The 17404-nt window shown below is 43.9% G+C and overlaps 2 protein-coding genes across 2 annotated transcripts; both read left to right on the top strand.

Moving 5' to 3' along the window:
- Nucleotides 1–327: 327 nt before the first annotated feature.
- On the top strand, nt 328–3849 carry LOC149343768 (uncharacterized). Its single transcript, XM_089542472.1, has 4 exons — nt 328–376; nt 1248–1260; nt 1359–1399; nt 3605–3849. The coding sequence occupies exons 1-4, from the start codon at nt 328–330 to the stop codon at nt 3847–3849; spliced, it is 348 nt and encodes a 115-aa protein (XP_089398598.1).
- An 8746-nt stretch (nt 3850–12595) lies between these two features.
- LOC149343767 (uncharacterized) lies at nt 12596–16405 on the top strand. The gene is made up of 4 exons (XM_089542471.1): nt 12596–12644; nt 13497–13509; nt 13608–13648; nt 16158–16405. Exons 1-4 carry the CDS (start codon nt 12596–12598, stop codon nt 16403–16405), a joined length of 351 nt encoding a protein of 116 aa, XP_089398597.1.
- Nucleotides 16406–17404: the final 999 nt, after the last annotated feature.

Genomic DNA, 17404 nt, shown 5'->3' with positions numbered 1-17404 from the left:
AAAACTTGTGATCTTCAACGTCAGCTGTCACCGCTGCTTGTTAAACATTGCAAGCGTTTTCTCTTAATCTTACAGCAGGAAACCTTGCCTTGGCACTTGGCTTCCGCGCTGAAGGGAGTGAATGCTTAACGTGTGATTTGAAAGTAATGAGCCAACAGGGCTTTTTTCACTGCAGTGATTTTTAGTGACGTCTTTATTACAGGTCCAACCAAACATGCGCCCTAACATTGCATAGACATGTTAAATGCAACCTCTTTAATTTAAACTCGGCATTTGTCATTCGCTCTATTTATTTCTTATTTGTTGGTCCCTAAAACTAGCTTCATCATGAAGGCCTGCCTGTGGCTCACCCTCCTCTCTCTCATCGCGGTTGCTTGTGAGTGTGCAAAAATTTTCTTTGCGATTCCGAATATTCACGTTTACCTCTACGAGCCATGTGACATACTTACTATCTACTAATGATGAGAATGAAGCTAGGATTTATACGCAACGATCGTTTACTGTGTAATGGCCTTTTTAAGTGGAAGGCTACCTTATATGTTTGCAATATTTGAACTTACGCAGAGCCGTATTTTATACCTATGCAAATTGGCAAATTAACCAGAAGCAAACGTGAAAATTCAAAACGCCAGGAAATGGGCAAATACCACGATAGTGGATATAAGTACAAGTTCTTCTCTGTTTATAATAGTGGTGTGCAATTAAATGCCTTTATTCATCGCATTGGGACGAAATATTTTCGGCTTTTGCGTCATACTTAAATTTTGTTGTTCCGAACGAAGGCGACCCTTCCGCTGATTGAGTAAAGCTTTAGACGCTGTTTGGAATGACCACTGATGCTATATTTTGTTACGAATTCAGCCTGGAGCAAAAGCTGTTTAAAGTGTGGAAATTACCTGCAATGAGTGAACGCAGAGAAGAAAGAGATTATTTTGGCATTACGTGACCATCTTCAGGCAAAAGCACTGAAATCATATGCCATCTTTTCGATGCCTGTGAGGCAGAGTAGCGCAAAAAAAAAAAGTTGGAAATATCCTCAGATCTGTGAATAAGGCTTTTTGAGTACTTAAATACCAGGTTTTTATATAGTATTCGCTAGTTCAAAAGCTTGTGGCAATTTTCATTTTATATTTAAAGCTGTTACCACTTGTGATGGGAAATGTGGCTTTTATGTATTTATAGAAATTTTACAATTCTAAGATATCTATAATGCCTTTTTTCTCATATTTCTTTCATGCCTGATGAAGATGGAGCTGTAGTGTAAGTACTAAAGTTATTATTGCTATTGATAGATATTCTATTCCTAGTATTAAAAAGATATATAACGGAACGATTCTGTTTTCCCTTCCTTTCAACAGAGCCCCGAAAGTGGACCTCCAAAAACCAGTTCTGTCGAAAGGTGAGAATTGCTTCGGTCGAAAACGAGCCGTAAAAATTACACTGGCTTATAAACCGTCTTCAACTGTCAAAAAAAAAAGGAAACCTTAACGTTCCTATCGCATTAATTGACAATACGCTTCTATTTGCGATACAATTCCATGCATTACCTATCGACCCGTTATAAAGAGGAGTAACTTTCGTATCAGCGAAATTATTCTGGTTTAAATAAACAGCTTTTCCGGATGACTCTGCGAAGCTAGCTTTAATGAAAGAGGAAGAGCATAGGAGAACTCTTTAGACAGAACACTGCCGCTGATATTATTTCACTAAACCCACGGATGCAGCGCACAATATGGGGCCCCTTGTAGGTGTGGCCTGTGTATTTGGGTATAGGGGAACCCCTCTAGTATCCTATTTTCCCATCTTGGAAACATGTGGGCAATTCCAGATTGGGGTTTCCCCTATTAATTGCACATGCGTCCCGTATTACGCTCTAGCTCTAAATTTGCCTCAGTTCTTACATCAAGGCGACATGAATCCATTCTGGGTTAATTAACGGCAGACGCAATGTAAATGTTGGAGTTAAGCTGAAAACATCTGGGCTAGCCCAAATAGGACAGCCCGTACAAACGTATTATCGGACCTCCTAGGGATGTAGTGGGGCTTGAAAGCGAGTGGGTCTGTATGATGCTCAGAAAAGCCTCTTCTGTTGTACTGAGGGCATATAGGACGGTAATGTGTACTTTACGCCGTGAGAACCTGAGCGAGAACATAAGTATCTCAGGGCCAAAAATTGGGCGTATGCAGATTCTGCTAAAAAATCTCTCTTATTCATGTGGGCTGGTGCAACGCAATTTCGTGGAAACATGGGTCTGAAAGGGGCTAAAATAGAGGGACATATGAGGGCAGCCCACACGGGGCCCATCCGGGCACCAGCTCTATAACCCGCTTGTTTCCCAGATGAGCTCACCACACGGGCCCCGCAAGGGCTCCCCACATAAGTCTGAGGCGACCACAATTCACACACTCTTTCTACTACTTGAAAATGCTCAATTTTCACAGCATTAGCTGCGCTGCTTTCAGAAAGTTGCCTATATAGAAGTACCTCAAACACGCATGGAAGCTGTCAGTTTCTAGAAAATAATACATTGGGTGTTATCTCCGGAATAAGATAAACGTGGCTTACTTTATGACACAGGTGGGGAAAATCCAGTGGAAAAAAGCAGACACTATGTCGGTCACTAAAGCATATCAAGTAATCGATTCTTGAGCGGTTAGGAGGTGCGTTTCTCATATGGGAGATAACTTTACAGCTACATGGTGCTTCTTTTTTCTTCACTGGGCAGCGATAATCTTCGTGATGTTAAAAATACACAACCGGATATTTTTCTCACCGTTCAGATTCCACGATCCTTATAATATATTTCTAAACTGGAATCTTCGTGAATGCCTTATGTTCCTGCTCAAATACACACATTTTTCTTGTGTTTTCACTTTTTTGCTCTAAAAGAGCATCAACAACTTACCGGTTTCATTAATCAAGATCGGTATCACAGGAGGCCCCTTTGAGAGTATCAGTTAATTTATAGCGCTGAAGAGGTGAGCTTTAATGTGAAGTATAAAATTTGCAATGATCACAGTATGCCTGTCTTACCTGAGCCTAAGGAATCGGTGTATGTGCGGCCAAATTTTCTTCACATCAGCTGTGTACTCCGTCCTGCAGTGTCCTGATATTTTATTGCAGAGTCACCATAGTTCATTTTCGTTTTCTGCTTTTGCTTTCCACATCATCTTCACTTTATGACAGAGAAATAAACGCAGAACTCAGTGTTCCTTCTGTGGACATCCCGCAAACAGGCATATTTATTACTAGACCTATTTTGACAACAGCTTTGGGATCATTCTACATACACACCAAAAATATTGCGTTTCTACACTAATAATTATTGCCTTTCATAAACGGAACCCATCGCTGACCTAATCACCTGATTTGTTGAATAGTTCGTTGGAGAGAAAGCTTCAGCGAATGTTTATATATGAAACCTGGAGAACTTATTCCGGCTGCTCCATACCAGCACCTAACCCCATGTCTTAGGTATCATCGATCGCGTAATGGCTTTCCGCTGTGCCTGCTTCCAGACTCAGTAATTTGCTTTTACAGATGAATAGGTGCTTTCAATTGAATTACGATTAAATATACGCCGAACATTTTCCTTCCCTGCAGAGGATGAAGGTGCAGTGATGCTGAAGGCTGGAAAAAGTCTGGAGAGCGTCGGCCGTCTCCTCCGGGGCGATGCAAGCTTGACCAAGGAAGAGCAAGAAGTGCTAGAGGTCTTGAGTGTTCTCACGAACGGGGAAGGTGCCCTGAGTGGTGAAGACGCTGAGTACTTCTGGCCCCTTATCGTCAAAGGCGTCATCTCGGGAGCCGTATCACTCGGAGTCCGCAAGTTGTTCGAGAACCTGGGATAAGCGAAGATCGTCGGAAATGCCCAATCTGTCCCAGCCATGTTAATTTTAACAACACAAAAATACAACTACACTCAGTGTTGTTACTTGTTGAAAGTCGAGTCAAATATACTGCTATTCTGCTAATAGTATAGGAAAGTAAATGGCGCATTATCTGACTCACATATCTCGGCGCCGACCTAAAAAAGAAGATAGAGAGGAAGAGCAGCCTTAGTGGAGGTCTCCGGAATAATTTCGACCACCTGGAGATCTTTAACGTGCACTGACATCGCACAGCGCACGGGCGCTTCTTGCGTTCCGCCTCCATCGAAACGCGGCCGCCGCGGTTGGGTTCGAACGCGGGTACTCCGGCTCGGTAGACGACCGCCTTAGCACTCAGCCACCGCGGCGGGTACAAATATAAAGCGCTTAACTCTAAATATGCATGCGGGGTATATCATAAGAAATTTTTACAGCGGTTAAGAAATGAAAATATACAAGCAGCACGATTTTCACACGAGCAACTGATTTTCTACTATTAACTTGAAAAGGAAAGGCACAAAAGCAAACAAGCACACTGATAGCAAAGTAATGACCGTAAACAGGCAACTAAATCACCTTGAAGCGAAGAATTGTCAAGGACGACCTTGTCTACATTTCCGGAGGACCAGGGTTCGATACTGGCAGTAGCGAAGGTATTACGATGAAGGCGAAACACAAAAGGTGGCCAGGCGTTTTTCAAGGCCAGTAACAGTTAAGTGTCCCCATTCGAACAAAATTATTCAGCACGCCTCCACAGCAGCTGCTGTTTTGGTGTATTATTTCACTGCTTGTATTTCCTTAACTCTGAGCGAAGTTTGAATGTTCAGCAAAGCAGTGATGCAGTTACTGGGCCCATTTATTTTCTCAAAAGGCACTTTGGAAGCTGTGCACCAATGCACATCTAGGGTGCGAACTACATGTATCAGGATATCTTATCGTGATTGCTCTTAATGGCCGCTGCGCGATGTGCTTGCTATTCTCTCTACGACACAGCCGTGGAGGCTTGACATTTCATCATTGAACCCTCGTCCAGTCGATAACCGTGCAAGGCTTCCTACTTGTGGGTAAACTAATTAATGCGAAATTATGCACTACGCTCCTCCCACAGAGCAAGGTTCATGCAAACAGCTGCGTGGAAAAAAGGGGAAACGTGGATTGGGAAGCTAAGTTGCGGCCACCAAACAATTTCTTTTATCGAAAGCAGCAGCTGCAGACTGTAGCATACAATTCGCAATTCTCTAAACGAAAAAAAATTTCCTGATATGGTGCATGCCGATTATCACCACACCGGCGTGAAAGGTAACCGAAGGCTGACTTTACCTTTCTGAGCTGTTAGGAGCAAAAAAAGTCAGTTAGTTCTCTTTTCGGTTGGCCTTTGTGTCTCTACCGAGTCTTTGTTTCAGTCAAGTGAGCAATGAAATCACTTGGCTACATTCAAAGAAAGGACGTCTTCAAACACAAATACCAAACGAAAAGGAAAGTTAGTTTCTTACTGCTTCATAGTTCACAAGACCAAATACAAGTACATGTGTCGTCTACCTGTTGGCTTGCTTGAAATAGTGCTGATGAACCTTCATACACCAAACAGAAGAAATATTTTGCTTCTTTAGTACACGTGCAGCCTGGTTGGGATTTTTTATTTGCAACGAATTTTTGACAGGTCCTGATCTAAGATTTATGTTCTTCCAAATTAAATTTTCATTTGCAGCCTCCGCTTCAGGCAGCGCCTGTGATTTTGGCCGGAGCTGTTTCTAAGACAGCTTAGCCAAGTGATGACATGAAATCTCGCTGTCAGCGCGTTACACTACTCGTGCAGGCCGGGCTCTCTTTTATTAGCGTCAGTTTCGAAGTGTAGCCTGTTACGCGATCGCTTGTACGCTCCCTGGCTCGCGCTTTTCCCCGTCTTTAGCTGCGACTCTGGGCTCAAACTCAATCAAGTCAATCTCTCGAGACGCAGCTCATGCCTGGCGCTTTCTACGGTTGCCGCAAAATTCTTCGAAACTGCTACAGTAGACTACATGCCGCCCAGGGGTGCCCGCGGTTGACACAGGGAGTGTGTGCTAGCGACGCTGCCGGTTGGCGAGCGCCCGATAATGTCAGTGCGCAAAGAGGGTGTTTATTCCAGACTCTGGTTCCGACTGGAAATATGGGCCCATTCGTTTCCTAGACCTAATAGGCAATGTAAATACGTTGCTCTGCAAATGACGATACTCGAGGATAGCATCATCGCTTATCTACGCTTGTGAGTGTTCCCACGTAATTATTAGCCATGCCGCGAAATGATTTCTCGTAGACTCCCAAATCTAAACAATGGGAACGTGTAAATATCTTGCGTAGCAGTGTGAGCACATTAGCATATCAAAGCCCCTGTAGCGCACTAACATTACTTAATTTTATGGTACGAAATCGTGCATTCACTATGGTAATTCGCGGTGGAAACATCAACCCCGCCGTGAGGGAAGACAGGGAGGGGGGGGGGGGGGAAGCAGAATGTCAGAAAAATCTGCAAAAAATGGAGATTTACAGACAGTTGACTAGAAAAGTGCCGTTGTGGAGGGCTCCGGAATAATTTCAACAACCTGGAGATCTTTATGAACACTCAGATCGCACACTATACGGGTGCCTCTATGCGTTTGAGCTCCATTGAAACGCGGTCGATGCGGTCGGGTTTGAAGCCAGGTTCCCCGGCTCGGTAGCCGAGCGCGCTAACCACTGATACGCCGCGGAGGCAGCACAGCTGCACAGACCGGTGAATAAAGGGACTGGGGAACAGTAGTGTTCGGCTTAAGTACTTGAATAGTTTAGACAATCATTAGCAGGAAAAAAAAAGTTTTTTGGTTTCTAATATTGCCTATTTATTTTATTGCTACATACTGTAAATCCCACATGGGGTTATAACAGGAAGGGCATAAGCTGAACAGTCTTAATAAATACGCACAATAACACACAGCGTTGTGTGAGCATGATGCTTAGCAAAGAACACAGGAACAAAGTAAAAGGTTCTAAACTTTCAAATACTCGGATCAGCAGTTGAAAGGCAGCACTGAACAGAAAACAAAAACTGTAAGCCAATGATTCAGCATTACGAAAGTTACAGGTAAAAAAGAAGTATATATATATATATATATATATATATATATATATATATATATATATATATATATATATATATATATATATATATACATACATATATATATATACATACATACATAAAACCCAATTCCTGTAAATAGAAAAAGAAAATAGGCCCACTGCGCCAGGTGGACAATTCACGCGTATGCCATGAAGGTTTTTTGTTTGTTCTTTATTCCCGTAGGCCACTAAGGGTAATTGCTTCAGGCGTGTTTGAGGGACACCCACTGAATTCGTGGTCGGGTGTACGGCTTAGTAACCTGTGTTTGGAATGTGTTCTGCTCTGACAGTAACGAAAAAAAAAAATATTGGTGTGGTGTATGGGAGCTTAACGTCCCAAAGCGAATCAGGCGATGAGGGACGATTTAGTGAAGGGCTTCGGAAATTTCGACCACCTGGGGTTCTTTAAAGTGCAAAGACATCGCACAGTACACGGGCCTCTAGAATTTCGCATTCATCGAAATTCGGCCGCCGCGGCCGGGATCCAACCCGCGTGTTTCGGGTCAGCAGCCGAGCGCCGTAATCATTGAGCCACCACGGCGGAGCCAGACAAATATTAATACGGTAATTACAAGCCAAAAATTGGACGGAATGAAAAGGGGTGTTATAGTGCTTCACTGTACTGGAACAAATGGCGTGTATGTGTAGAAGTGGCGTAGTATGCCGTGCTCTGTAAGCTAGATAGGGATTGATGATGTATGTGTAGAAGTTGCGTAGCATCCCGTGCTCTGTAAGCTAGATAAGCATTGATGATAGGTAATCGATAATTGGGATTGTAATCGACGATTATTATTGCTAAAGTGATTGGGGACTGGTAATCGCTAAGAAATACAAAAAGGAAAAAAGAAGAAAAGGAGCTACCGAGAATCTCACGCAGCGGAAGTTGTACGTCACATTACTTAAATAGAGATAATGCATGCAAAAGAAGACAGCGCGAAAGAGAAGGCTCGGACAAGCCAGGCGTCTCTTGACGCCTGGCCCTGATCATTGGAAATGCTCAGTATCGTGAATGCACCTCACGCCTTTCGTATCTGAATCAATATTGCGTTGCAAATGTGTGTCGTAACATTGTTGGTGTGTAAACAGGTTGTTCGAACGATTCGAATGCTTGCTGGGTCCCTCCTTTATTTACGGCACATTCCGCAGCATCGATGCGATGCGATGCCTCGAGCCGCTCCCCCTCAGGACGCTCGTCGCTGATTGCACTCGCACGTATGCACCATATGCCTGTGTAAAGAAAGAATACACACAACAAAACTAATTTTCGTCTTGTTACCATGAAGGACAAGAAATTTCGGTATGTAACTGAGAGAAAATGTTTCGGTATTTTGGCCCTCTACGCTGTGCAATCTATAACTGGCTGGTTTCAAAAAGACACTCTACAACTAGAAAGTTTCTGTTGACGCCGAGCATATAACCGAGACGGCGGCAGTACTCAGACAACAGAGTGATTTCAAATGCGTACTTACGTCCTAGCAACACGACGTCGCCGTCATAAAATCCGCCTTCACCGCCGCGGCCTCCACCGCTCAAATGTCAGTAAATGTTACTGTTCACCACTCTCGTCTTTCGGAGCGAAGTTATTCAACACTAAGACAAGGACGACAGGGTTCCACCATACTTGCACTGGACATACGCATGGAAGGCGATGTCATCTTCGTTCATGATTGATCAAGACACACGAGAAAAGGCACAAAAAACTGTATAGCACAAATTGACCGAGGACTAAAAAGTGAACCCAACCGCAGGAGAGAAGGAAACCTGTTCCAAACAAACGCAGGAAAGGCGGGGAGCACTTCTGCATAACGTCACCACGCAGCGACCGGACACAGTGAACAAGTAGAATCGGAGCCCCCTCTCCACTTCATGGAAGCTTCGCGGGGAGTGTGGTCGGGAGGGTGGCTTAAAATGTTCGGTAGTGGGTTGTAGAGTGAGCGCCTCCGTGCCATTTCGGTGAAGGGGGCTGGGAGGGACAAGACAGACACAGAGGAATCCTCGGGGAAGGAACAAAGGGAGGCAGAAAAACCGCGGTCGAGCAGGTTATTTCTTGACAGTCGACGCAGGGAAAGTAGAGAAGGCGGTGGTGAGAGGAAAGAAAAAAACTTGAAAAAAAAAATTGCGCAAAGACTGGTTACTCCTGCGACGTTTCTAAGGGAATTTATGTTTTTATTTTGTTCTCTCTAGCACTGTACCTTTTCGCTAGCCCGAATTCTCGCCCTTTAGGGAACACCCCAATCTGCTCCGTTGAGTTAATCATTTCTTGTTCGTCGATAGAAATGTTCTCGGCGATTTGTGATTAGTATCTCTTCCTGATAGGGTGAAAGGTGGGTCCGCTCGCGATGGCGCTTGGCCAAGTTGCGTTATCAATGTGCAATCACTTGTCGAAGAAAAAGCGCAAAGAATGCCTGCATAAAAACCAAGAATTTTGTGTCTTGATCGATGCGTCACTACAGGCTGCTTCTGGCGTACATTAAGAAAGCTGCTGCAATGAACGCGACAGTAGCAAACCTTTTGCAGCCTCTGGCGCAGTCGCCGGAGACTCGCTATGTCCATCAACCAGTGATGAATTCCATGCGCCACATGTTGCATGGAGACGACGAAAGCGCTTGCAGTGCTGGCGTAATTGAAGTGCATTGAAACAAGGAAGAAACCTTATGCTGGCAGCTTTCTCCGCGGCGACCGTAGCACACCAGAAAAAAATGCAATGCGATCAACGCAAAAAAAGCACCAACAAAACTCAGAAGCGGGTTCTTTTGTTATTACGACGTTCAAAGAGCAGCTCTTCGTCAGAGTGAAACGTGCAAGGTCTTGCTATTTGGGCCCGCTTAACCCTTTTACCTCTGGTGTAGGATATGCAGGCAGACTAAATGAGACAATTTCAACTCCTCCCGTGTACAACTAATGTACGTGGGACTGTCGATAGGTGTTGCCCGGCAACTCGCTAATGGCGCATGATGTTTCTGCACTGTGAAGCCCAGAGTAATCTGCGCAGCATTTACGAAGGCTGCTGGCGGATACTAGCCGTTCGCCCGCACACACTGCGTCTTTTGCTACTGCGCAGCTCATGCTTAGGCATTTTCTACCAGATACGTACGATACAGGCGGGGAAGATGTTGGAATCGCAATTGTGTCCATGCCTAGCCCATATATTTTCTATGCAGGACCCATGTAGTCTACAGGCGGGAATACTGGTGTTAGCTCACATACAGCCCATTTGGCTCCGTCAGTGGGCTGCACGGGGAGCCCCTGTTGGGTGTGCCCGCACTTCACCGTCATGTAGCCCCACATTTATGCACACGAACTGCACGAAGCCCATTCTTACCCCTTTCATACCCGATTTAGATTATTACAGGCGGTGCAGACGTCCGAATGGCAAATGTGCCCATGCCCAGCCCACGCGGGACCTTCGCCGGTGTTGCTAAGACAGCCCAAACTGCATGCCTGAACCGCTTCGCCACTGTGAAGCCCATAGCTTAGCCCCTGTATTTACTACGCGGGAACCATGTAGGCTGAAGGCGGCAATACAAGCTCTTTGCCCATGCAAAAACACTGCGGCTTCCTCACGGTGGTGTACGGGCAGCCTCTTTTGGGGTTGACCGCGCTTTACCGTAATAGAGCCCACATCCTAGCCCGCCTGTATCTGCGGTAGGACCTATAGGTGGGCTGCCCAGTCTGTTTAATACCATGCCTAGTCATCGAGGGTCCTATTCAGGCATGAAGTGGGCAGCCCCAGCGTTTTGTGCCAGCACTGCGCCCACGGCGGGCCCATGTGGGTTTATTGCGGGCAGCCACCAGCCCTCATTGCCCATGTCGGACCCGCATGGGCCCGCCACCTTGTGCTACTGGGGAGAAATCTCTATTCGTGACATGCAGCTTTAAAAATTCATCTTCCGTTCATTGTGCTGTTCGCTCTAGGCATGTATTTCAGTTATCAACCGATGCGTCTTGTCGGGCTTAGGGCACTGACATTTTCTGTATTGTGTTGTACATATTCTCGTCTAGTTCCTTCTTTCGTAACTTAATAAGTCTCGAATGGAATTTCAGCCCTCCTCTTCCTCTTTGTGTCTGCGGATAAGCATAATATCTGGCTTTCGCAGTGTGCGTAAATGGCCGATATTAATGTATGCACTTCGTGGCATCTGTTCGCACCAAGATATAAAGCCGACAGCAGACGTCATCGCACGGAAGAAAGATACACACACCCTTTGATACTCAGTATAAAAACGAGCAGAGAACTGACACCGCATAGCGGCTGCTCCGAAGATCACTGGTGAGTAGCACGTTTTACTTTTGATAGTAGTTAGAGTATAGCGGACTCTATTCCCTTTAAGAACTTGTACAAAACGTCGCAGAGAAATGTTCCATCCGAATTAGCCCCGTTTTTTCTGCCTTAGTGTTTTCATGTGGCAACTGCATTTCTGTTTGTGTTTGAATCACTACTGTGTAATCTGAAGTCTTCCATCATACCAGCCAGCTATATGCTATTCGCAACCATTATCCTGTTGATTTCTCTTTACACGTTTGTGTTTCTTCTCTCGATATTTTAAAGCAGATCTATGCTTAGTGCTTCAGAAGGTATTTATTTGTATTACCTGAATGTATTTTATGTATACTGCTACGCGCCTTGTAGATCTCAGTTGACCTTATATCATATATACGTTTGATAAGCTGTTTCCAGTTACACAGGGTACATTCTAAATGGAGGACATTCTTAATAAATTTGATTTGTAAATGAAATGACTTACAGCCCCGAGTTTTCTAGGATCCGCCAAGTATGCGAAACGAAGCAAAAGGTGCGCATTAAAAGATATTTTTTTCCTATGTTAAAAAAACAGCCAAGAACAAGAATTAAATAGGCTGATAGATAAATCATCACTACGCAAAATATACCATGATGAAGCAATTTCAGCTTTCAGCCGAACAGACACGAGCCGCATTTACCATTTTATAATGGATAGAATACATGAAATTACTTGAGAAAGAAATTAACATAGAAATATTGCGACAATTGTAATGAAAACAGAAGTCACTCCTTGTTTTTTCTGCTGAGAGCATACGATGGCATTTATAATGGTACTGATTTCTAGTTGTATTTTGAAAGTGGAATGTGGATGTTCATTTCAAATCTGAACTGTATATCTAGAAAAGAAAAGCTCTAGCGATAAATTTCAGTCTGTCTAGAAATTGCTGGGTTATCAGGCATTCCTTTGAATCACGTGTTTCAGTTATTAGTTTAAACTGCCAATGTTGAAAAACTTGCGACCTTGAACGTCAACCTTCTCCGGTGCATGTGAAACATTGCAAGCGTGTTCTGTTAATCTTACAGCATGGTAAAAGCAGGAAACCTTGCCTTGGGATTCGGCATGCACGGTGAAAAGAGTGAATGCTTAACGTATTAATTGAAACTAATGAGCCAAGGAAACTTTTTTTCATTGCAGTGAACTTTGAGTCATGATTTTGTAACAGGTCCAACCAAAAATTACGCTTTAACATAGTGAAGATATGTCAATTGCAAGCTCTTTAAATTTAAACCCGGCACGTGTCCTTCTCACGATTTATTTCTTATTTGTTGGTCCATACAGCTAGCTTCACCATGAAGACCTGCCTGTGGCTCACCCTCATCTCTCTCATTGCCGTTGCTTGTGAGTATGCAGAAATGTTCTTAGGGATTCGGAAAATTTTCGTTTCGCCGTACCAGTCATGCGTCATACCTACTATGAGAATGAAACTAGCATTTATACGCAATGACCGCTTACTATGGAATGGCTTTCTTTTCAGTGGAAGCTAGCTCCTTTATAAGTTAGCAATATTTGAACGAGCGCAAAGCCGGATTTTATTCCTATGAGTATCAGTAAATTAACCAGAAGCAAACGTGAAGATTCAAAACGCCAGAAAACGTGCAAATACCCCGATAGTGGAAATAAGTACAAGTTCTTCTGTATTCAAAATAGTTGCGCGCAATCAAATGTCTGTAATGATCGCAATTGGACGAAATATTTTCGGCCTTTGCGTCACACTGAAATGGCGATGTTCCTTACGAAGGCGATTCTTCAGCTGACTGAGTAAAGGTTTAGACGCTGTTTGGAATCACCACTGGTGCTGCATTTATTTATGAATTCAGCCTGGAGCAATAATTATTTAAAATGTGGAACTTACCTGTAATGAGTGAACACAGATAAGAAAGAGAGATTAGCTTGGCATTAAGTGCCCATGTTCAGACAAAACCGCTTAAATCATGTGCCATTTTCTGCGTAGTTGCGCAGAAAAAGGTTGGAAATATCCGCAACTCTGTGATTAAGGTCTCTTTGAGTACTGAAATATCCGGTTTTTATCTAGTACTCGCTAGTTCAAAAGCTTGTGGCAATATTTATTTTGTGTTTAAAGCTTTTATCACCTATGATGGAAAATATGGCTTTTATGCATTTCTAGAATTTTACAATTCTGAAAAATTTATTAATGCCTTTTTTCTCATATTTCTTTCATACGTGATGAAGATGGAGCTACAGTGTAAGTACAGTCGTTATTATTGCCATTGACAGCTATTCTATGCACAGTATTTCGAAGATATATAACGGAACGATTCTGTTTTCCCTTCCTTTCAACAGAGCCCCGAAAGTGGACCTCCAAAAACCAGTTCTATCGAAAGGTGAGAATCGCTTCGGTCGGAAACGAGCCGTGAAAATTCCACTGGCAAATAAACCGTCTTCAATTGGCAAAAAGAAAAGAAAGCCTTAACGTGCCTAACGCATTAATTGGCAATACGCTCCTATTTGCGATACAATTCCAAGCATTACCTATAGATCCCGTAAAAAACAAGTAACTTTGGTATCAGCGAAATTATTCTGGTTTAAATAAACAGAATTTCCGGACCACACTGCGCAGCTAGCTTTAATGACAGAAGAAGAGCATAGATCTCTTTAGAAGGAACACTGCCGCTGATATTATTTCACTAAAACCACGCAAGTAGCGCACAATATGGGGCCCCTTGTAGGTGTGGCCTGTGTGTTTGGGTATAGGGGAACCCCTCTAGTGTCTTATTTGCCCATCTTGGAAAGATGTGTGCAATTCCAGATTGGACTTTTCCCTATGAATTGCACATGCGTCTCGTATTACGCTCTAGTTCTAAATTTGCCTATATTCTTACATCAAGGCGACAAGAATCCATTCTGGGTTAATTAACGGCAGACGCAATGTAATTGTGGGAGTTCTGCTGAAAACATCTGGGTTAGCCCAAATAGGGCAGCCCGTACAAATGTATTATCGGACCTCCAAGGGCTGTAGTGCGGCTGGAAAGCGAGCGGGTCTGCATGATCCTCAGAAAAGCCTTTTCTTTTTGTACTGAGGGCATATAGGACGCTAATGTGGGCTTTACGCAGTGAGAACCTTAGCGAGAACCTGAGAACCTCAGGGCCGAAAATGGGGCGTATCAAAATTGTGCTGAAAAGTCTCTCATATGGAATTCATGTGGGACGGTGCCTTGCAATTTCGTGGCCACATGGATCTGAAAGGGGCTAAAATAGCAGGTCATCTGAGGGCAGTCCACACGGGGCCCATCCGGGCACCAGCTCTAGATCCCGCTTGTTTCCCAGATGGGCTCACCACACGGGCCCCACAAGGACTCCCCACATAAGCCTGAGGCGGCCACAATTCAGGCATGCTTTCTACCACTTGAAAATGCTTAATTCTCACGACATTAGATGTGCTGCTTTAAGAAAGTAGCCTATATACAAATAGCTCAAACACTCATGGAAGCTGTCAGTTGCTAGAAAAAATAGATTTGGTGTTATCTCTGGAATAATATGAACGTGGCTTACTTTATAACACAGGTGGGGAAAATCCGTTGGAAAAAAAGGAGAAACTATGTCGTTCACTAAAGCATATCAAGTAATCGATTCTTGAGCGGTCAGAAGGTGTTTTTCTCGTACAGGAGATAACTTTACAGCTACATGGTGTTTCCTTATTCTTCACTTGGCAGCGATAATCTTCGTGATGTTAAAAATACATAACCGGATATTTTTCTCACCGTTCAGATTGCACGATCCTTATAATATATTCTAAACCGCGATCTTCGTGAATGCCTTATGCGCCTGCCCAAATACAAACATATTTCTTGTGTGTTCATTTCTTTTACTCGAAAATAGAAACAACAACTTACCGGGTTTATTAATCAAGGTCGGTATCACAGGAGTCCCCTTTGGGAGTATCAGTTAATTTATAGCGTAGAACAGGTGAACTTTAATTTGAAGTATAAAATATGCAACGATCACAGTACAGTGGTGAGCAGCCTTGTCTAGAGGGCTTGAACAGTGCGCACTTCGTAACAAAACCCGAAATTAGAGAGCAGCCCCTCATCACAGGGCAAAGTTTTCGTGCCTGCTTTGTTTACGAGGCTATCTGGCGCTACTTCCGTGCAAGCGTTGCAGCTGGACCCTAGAGGCTGCCACAAAATCTGGATTTGTTTGCAGGGAAGTGCACCGCCCGAGCGCTCTAGTCAAGGCTGCTCACCACTGTACGCCAGCATTATCTGCGCCTAACGAATCCGTGTATGTGGGGCCAAATTTTGTTCACATCAGCTGTGTGCTCCGTCTTAGACTTGCCGTGTCCTGCTATTTTATTATGCCGCAGTCATCGTCATCATCATCATTTTATTATTTTGCTTGCCTCTTCATCTTCACAATATGAGGAAAGTTAGTTATATGGGGTTTTATGGCGCATAAGCACATTATGAGGAAAGATAAGAGCGCTGAGCTGAGTGTACCTTCTGGGGACACTCCTGCAACTGAGCACATATATTATTAGGCCTATTTTCATATCATTGTTGTGATTACTCGATATACGTACGCTTCGAAAATACTGCGTTTCCACAGTTACAAGTATTTCATTTAATAAACCGAACACGTGGCTACCCCGTTTAAGAGAAGTGTTAATTAATTCTTTGGAGAGAAAGCTGCAGCGAATATTTCTGTATTACAACTGGACACCTTAAATAAGATGTACCATACCACTACCTAAGCCCCCTGTCTTAGGTATCATAGAACGGGTGATAGCTTTGCACTGTATCTGCTTCCAGACTTAGTAATTGGCTTGTACAGAAGAATATGCTCTTTTAATAAAATCACGAATAAATATGCACGTAACATTTACCTTCCCTGCAGAGGATGAAGCTGCAGTGGTGCTGAAGGCTGGAAAAAGTCTGGAGAGCGTCGGCCGTCTCCTCCGGGGCGATGCAAGCTTGACCAAGGAAGAGCAAGAAGAAGTGCTTGAGGTGTTGAGTGTTCTCACGAATGGGGAAGTTGCCCTGAGTGGTGAAGACGCTGAGTACTTCTGGCCCCTTATCGTCAAAGGCGTCATCTCGGGAGCCGTATCACTCGGAATCCACAAGTTGTTCGAGAATCTGGGATAAGCGAAGATCGTCGGAAATGCCCAATCTGTCCCAACCATGTTATCTTTAACAACACAAAAATAGAACTACACTGAGTGTTGTTACTTGTTGAAAGTCGCGTCAAATATACTGCTATTCTGCTAATAGTATGTCCTCGGTCTTTTTTTTCTCTGTCTCTAAAGTGTTTATGCATGTTAACGGGCACCCGCAAACGTTTCTTACTTGTAAGCGGTCTACCTGCAAAATAAAATGGGTAAATTGGTAAAATGGTTTTTGAGGAAAGGAAATGGCGCAGTATCTGACTCACATATCTCGGCGCCGACCTAAAAAAGAAGATAGAGAGGAAGAGCAGCCTTAGTAGAGGTCTCCGGAATAATTTCGACCACCTGGAGATCTTTAACGTGCACGGACATCGCACAGCACACGGGCGCCTCTTGCGTTTCGCCTCCATCGAAACGCGGCCGCCGCGGTTGGGTTCGAACGCGGGTACTCCGGCTCGGTAGACGACCGCCTTAGCACTGAGCCACCGCGGCGGGTGCAGAAATAAAGTGCTTAACTCTAAATATGCATGCGGGGTATCATAAGAACTTTTTATAGCGGTTAAGAAATGATAATATACAAGCAGCACGATTTTTACTCGATTAACTCATTCACTACTATTAACTTGAAAAGGAACGGCACAAACGCAAACAAGCACACTGATAGCAAAGTAATGACCGTAAACAGGCAACTAAATCACCTTGAAGCGAAGAATTGTCAAGCATGTGCTTGGCTACTGTTCCGGAGGACCAGGGTTCGATACTGGCAGTAGCGAAGGCATTGCAATGGAGGCGAAACACAAAAGGCGGCTACGCGTTTTTAAGGCCAGTAATGGTGAAAAGTCCTCATGCGAACAAAATTATTCTGCACACCTCCACAGCAGCTGCTGTTTTGGTGTATTATTTCACTGCTCCTAATTCCCTTAACTCTGAGCGAAGTTTAGATGTTTAGCAAAGGCGTGAGACCGTTACTGGGCCAATT

This window comes from Amblyomma mixtum, chromosome 5 (genome assembly GCF_055824585.1).
Source record: "Amblyomma mixtum isolate Tamu chromosome 5, ASM5582458v1, whole genome shotgun sequence".
Classification (NCBI taxonomy): Eukaryota; Metazoa; Arthropoda; class Arachnida; order Ixodida; family Ixodidae; genus Amblyomma; species Amblyomma mixtum.
Note: the sequence above shows the minus strand (reverse complement) of the source record. Positions and strands in the feature narration are given on the sequence as shown.

What these genes read in the sequence shown, in the direction of transcription:
- LOC149343768 (XM_089542472.1), top strand. Translation starts at nt 328, where the DNA reads ATGAAGGCCTGCCTGTGGCTCACCCTCCTCTCTCTCATCGCGGTTGCT. An exon ending in AAAACCAGTTCTGTCGAAAG is followed by an intron (nt 1,400 to 3,604) that starts GTGAGAATTGCT and finishes CCTTCCCTGCAG; the next exon opens with AGGATGAAGGTGCAGTGATG.
- LOC149343767 (XM_089542471.1), top strand. Translation starts at nt 12,596, where the DNA reads ATGAAGACCTGCCTGTGGCTCACCCTCATCTCTCTCATTGCCGTTGCT. An exon ending in AAAACCAGTTCTATCGAAAG is followed by an intron (nt 13,649 to 16,157) that starts GTGAGAATCGCT and finishes CCTTCCCTGCAG; the next exon opens with AGGATGAAGCTGCAGTGGTG.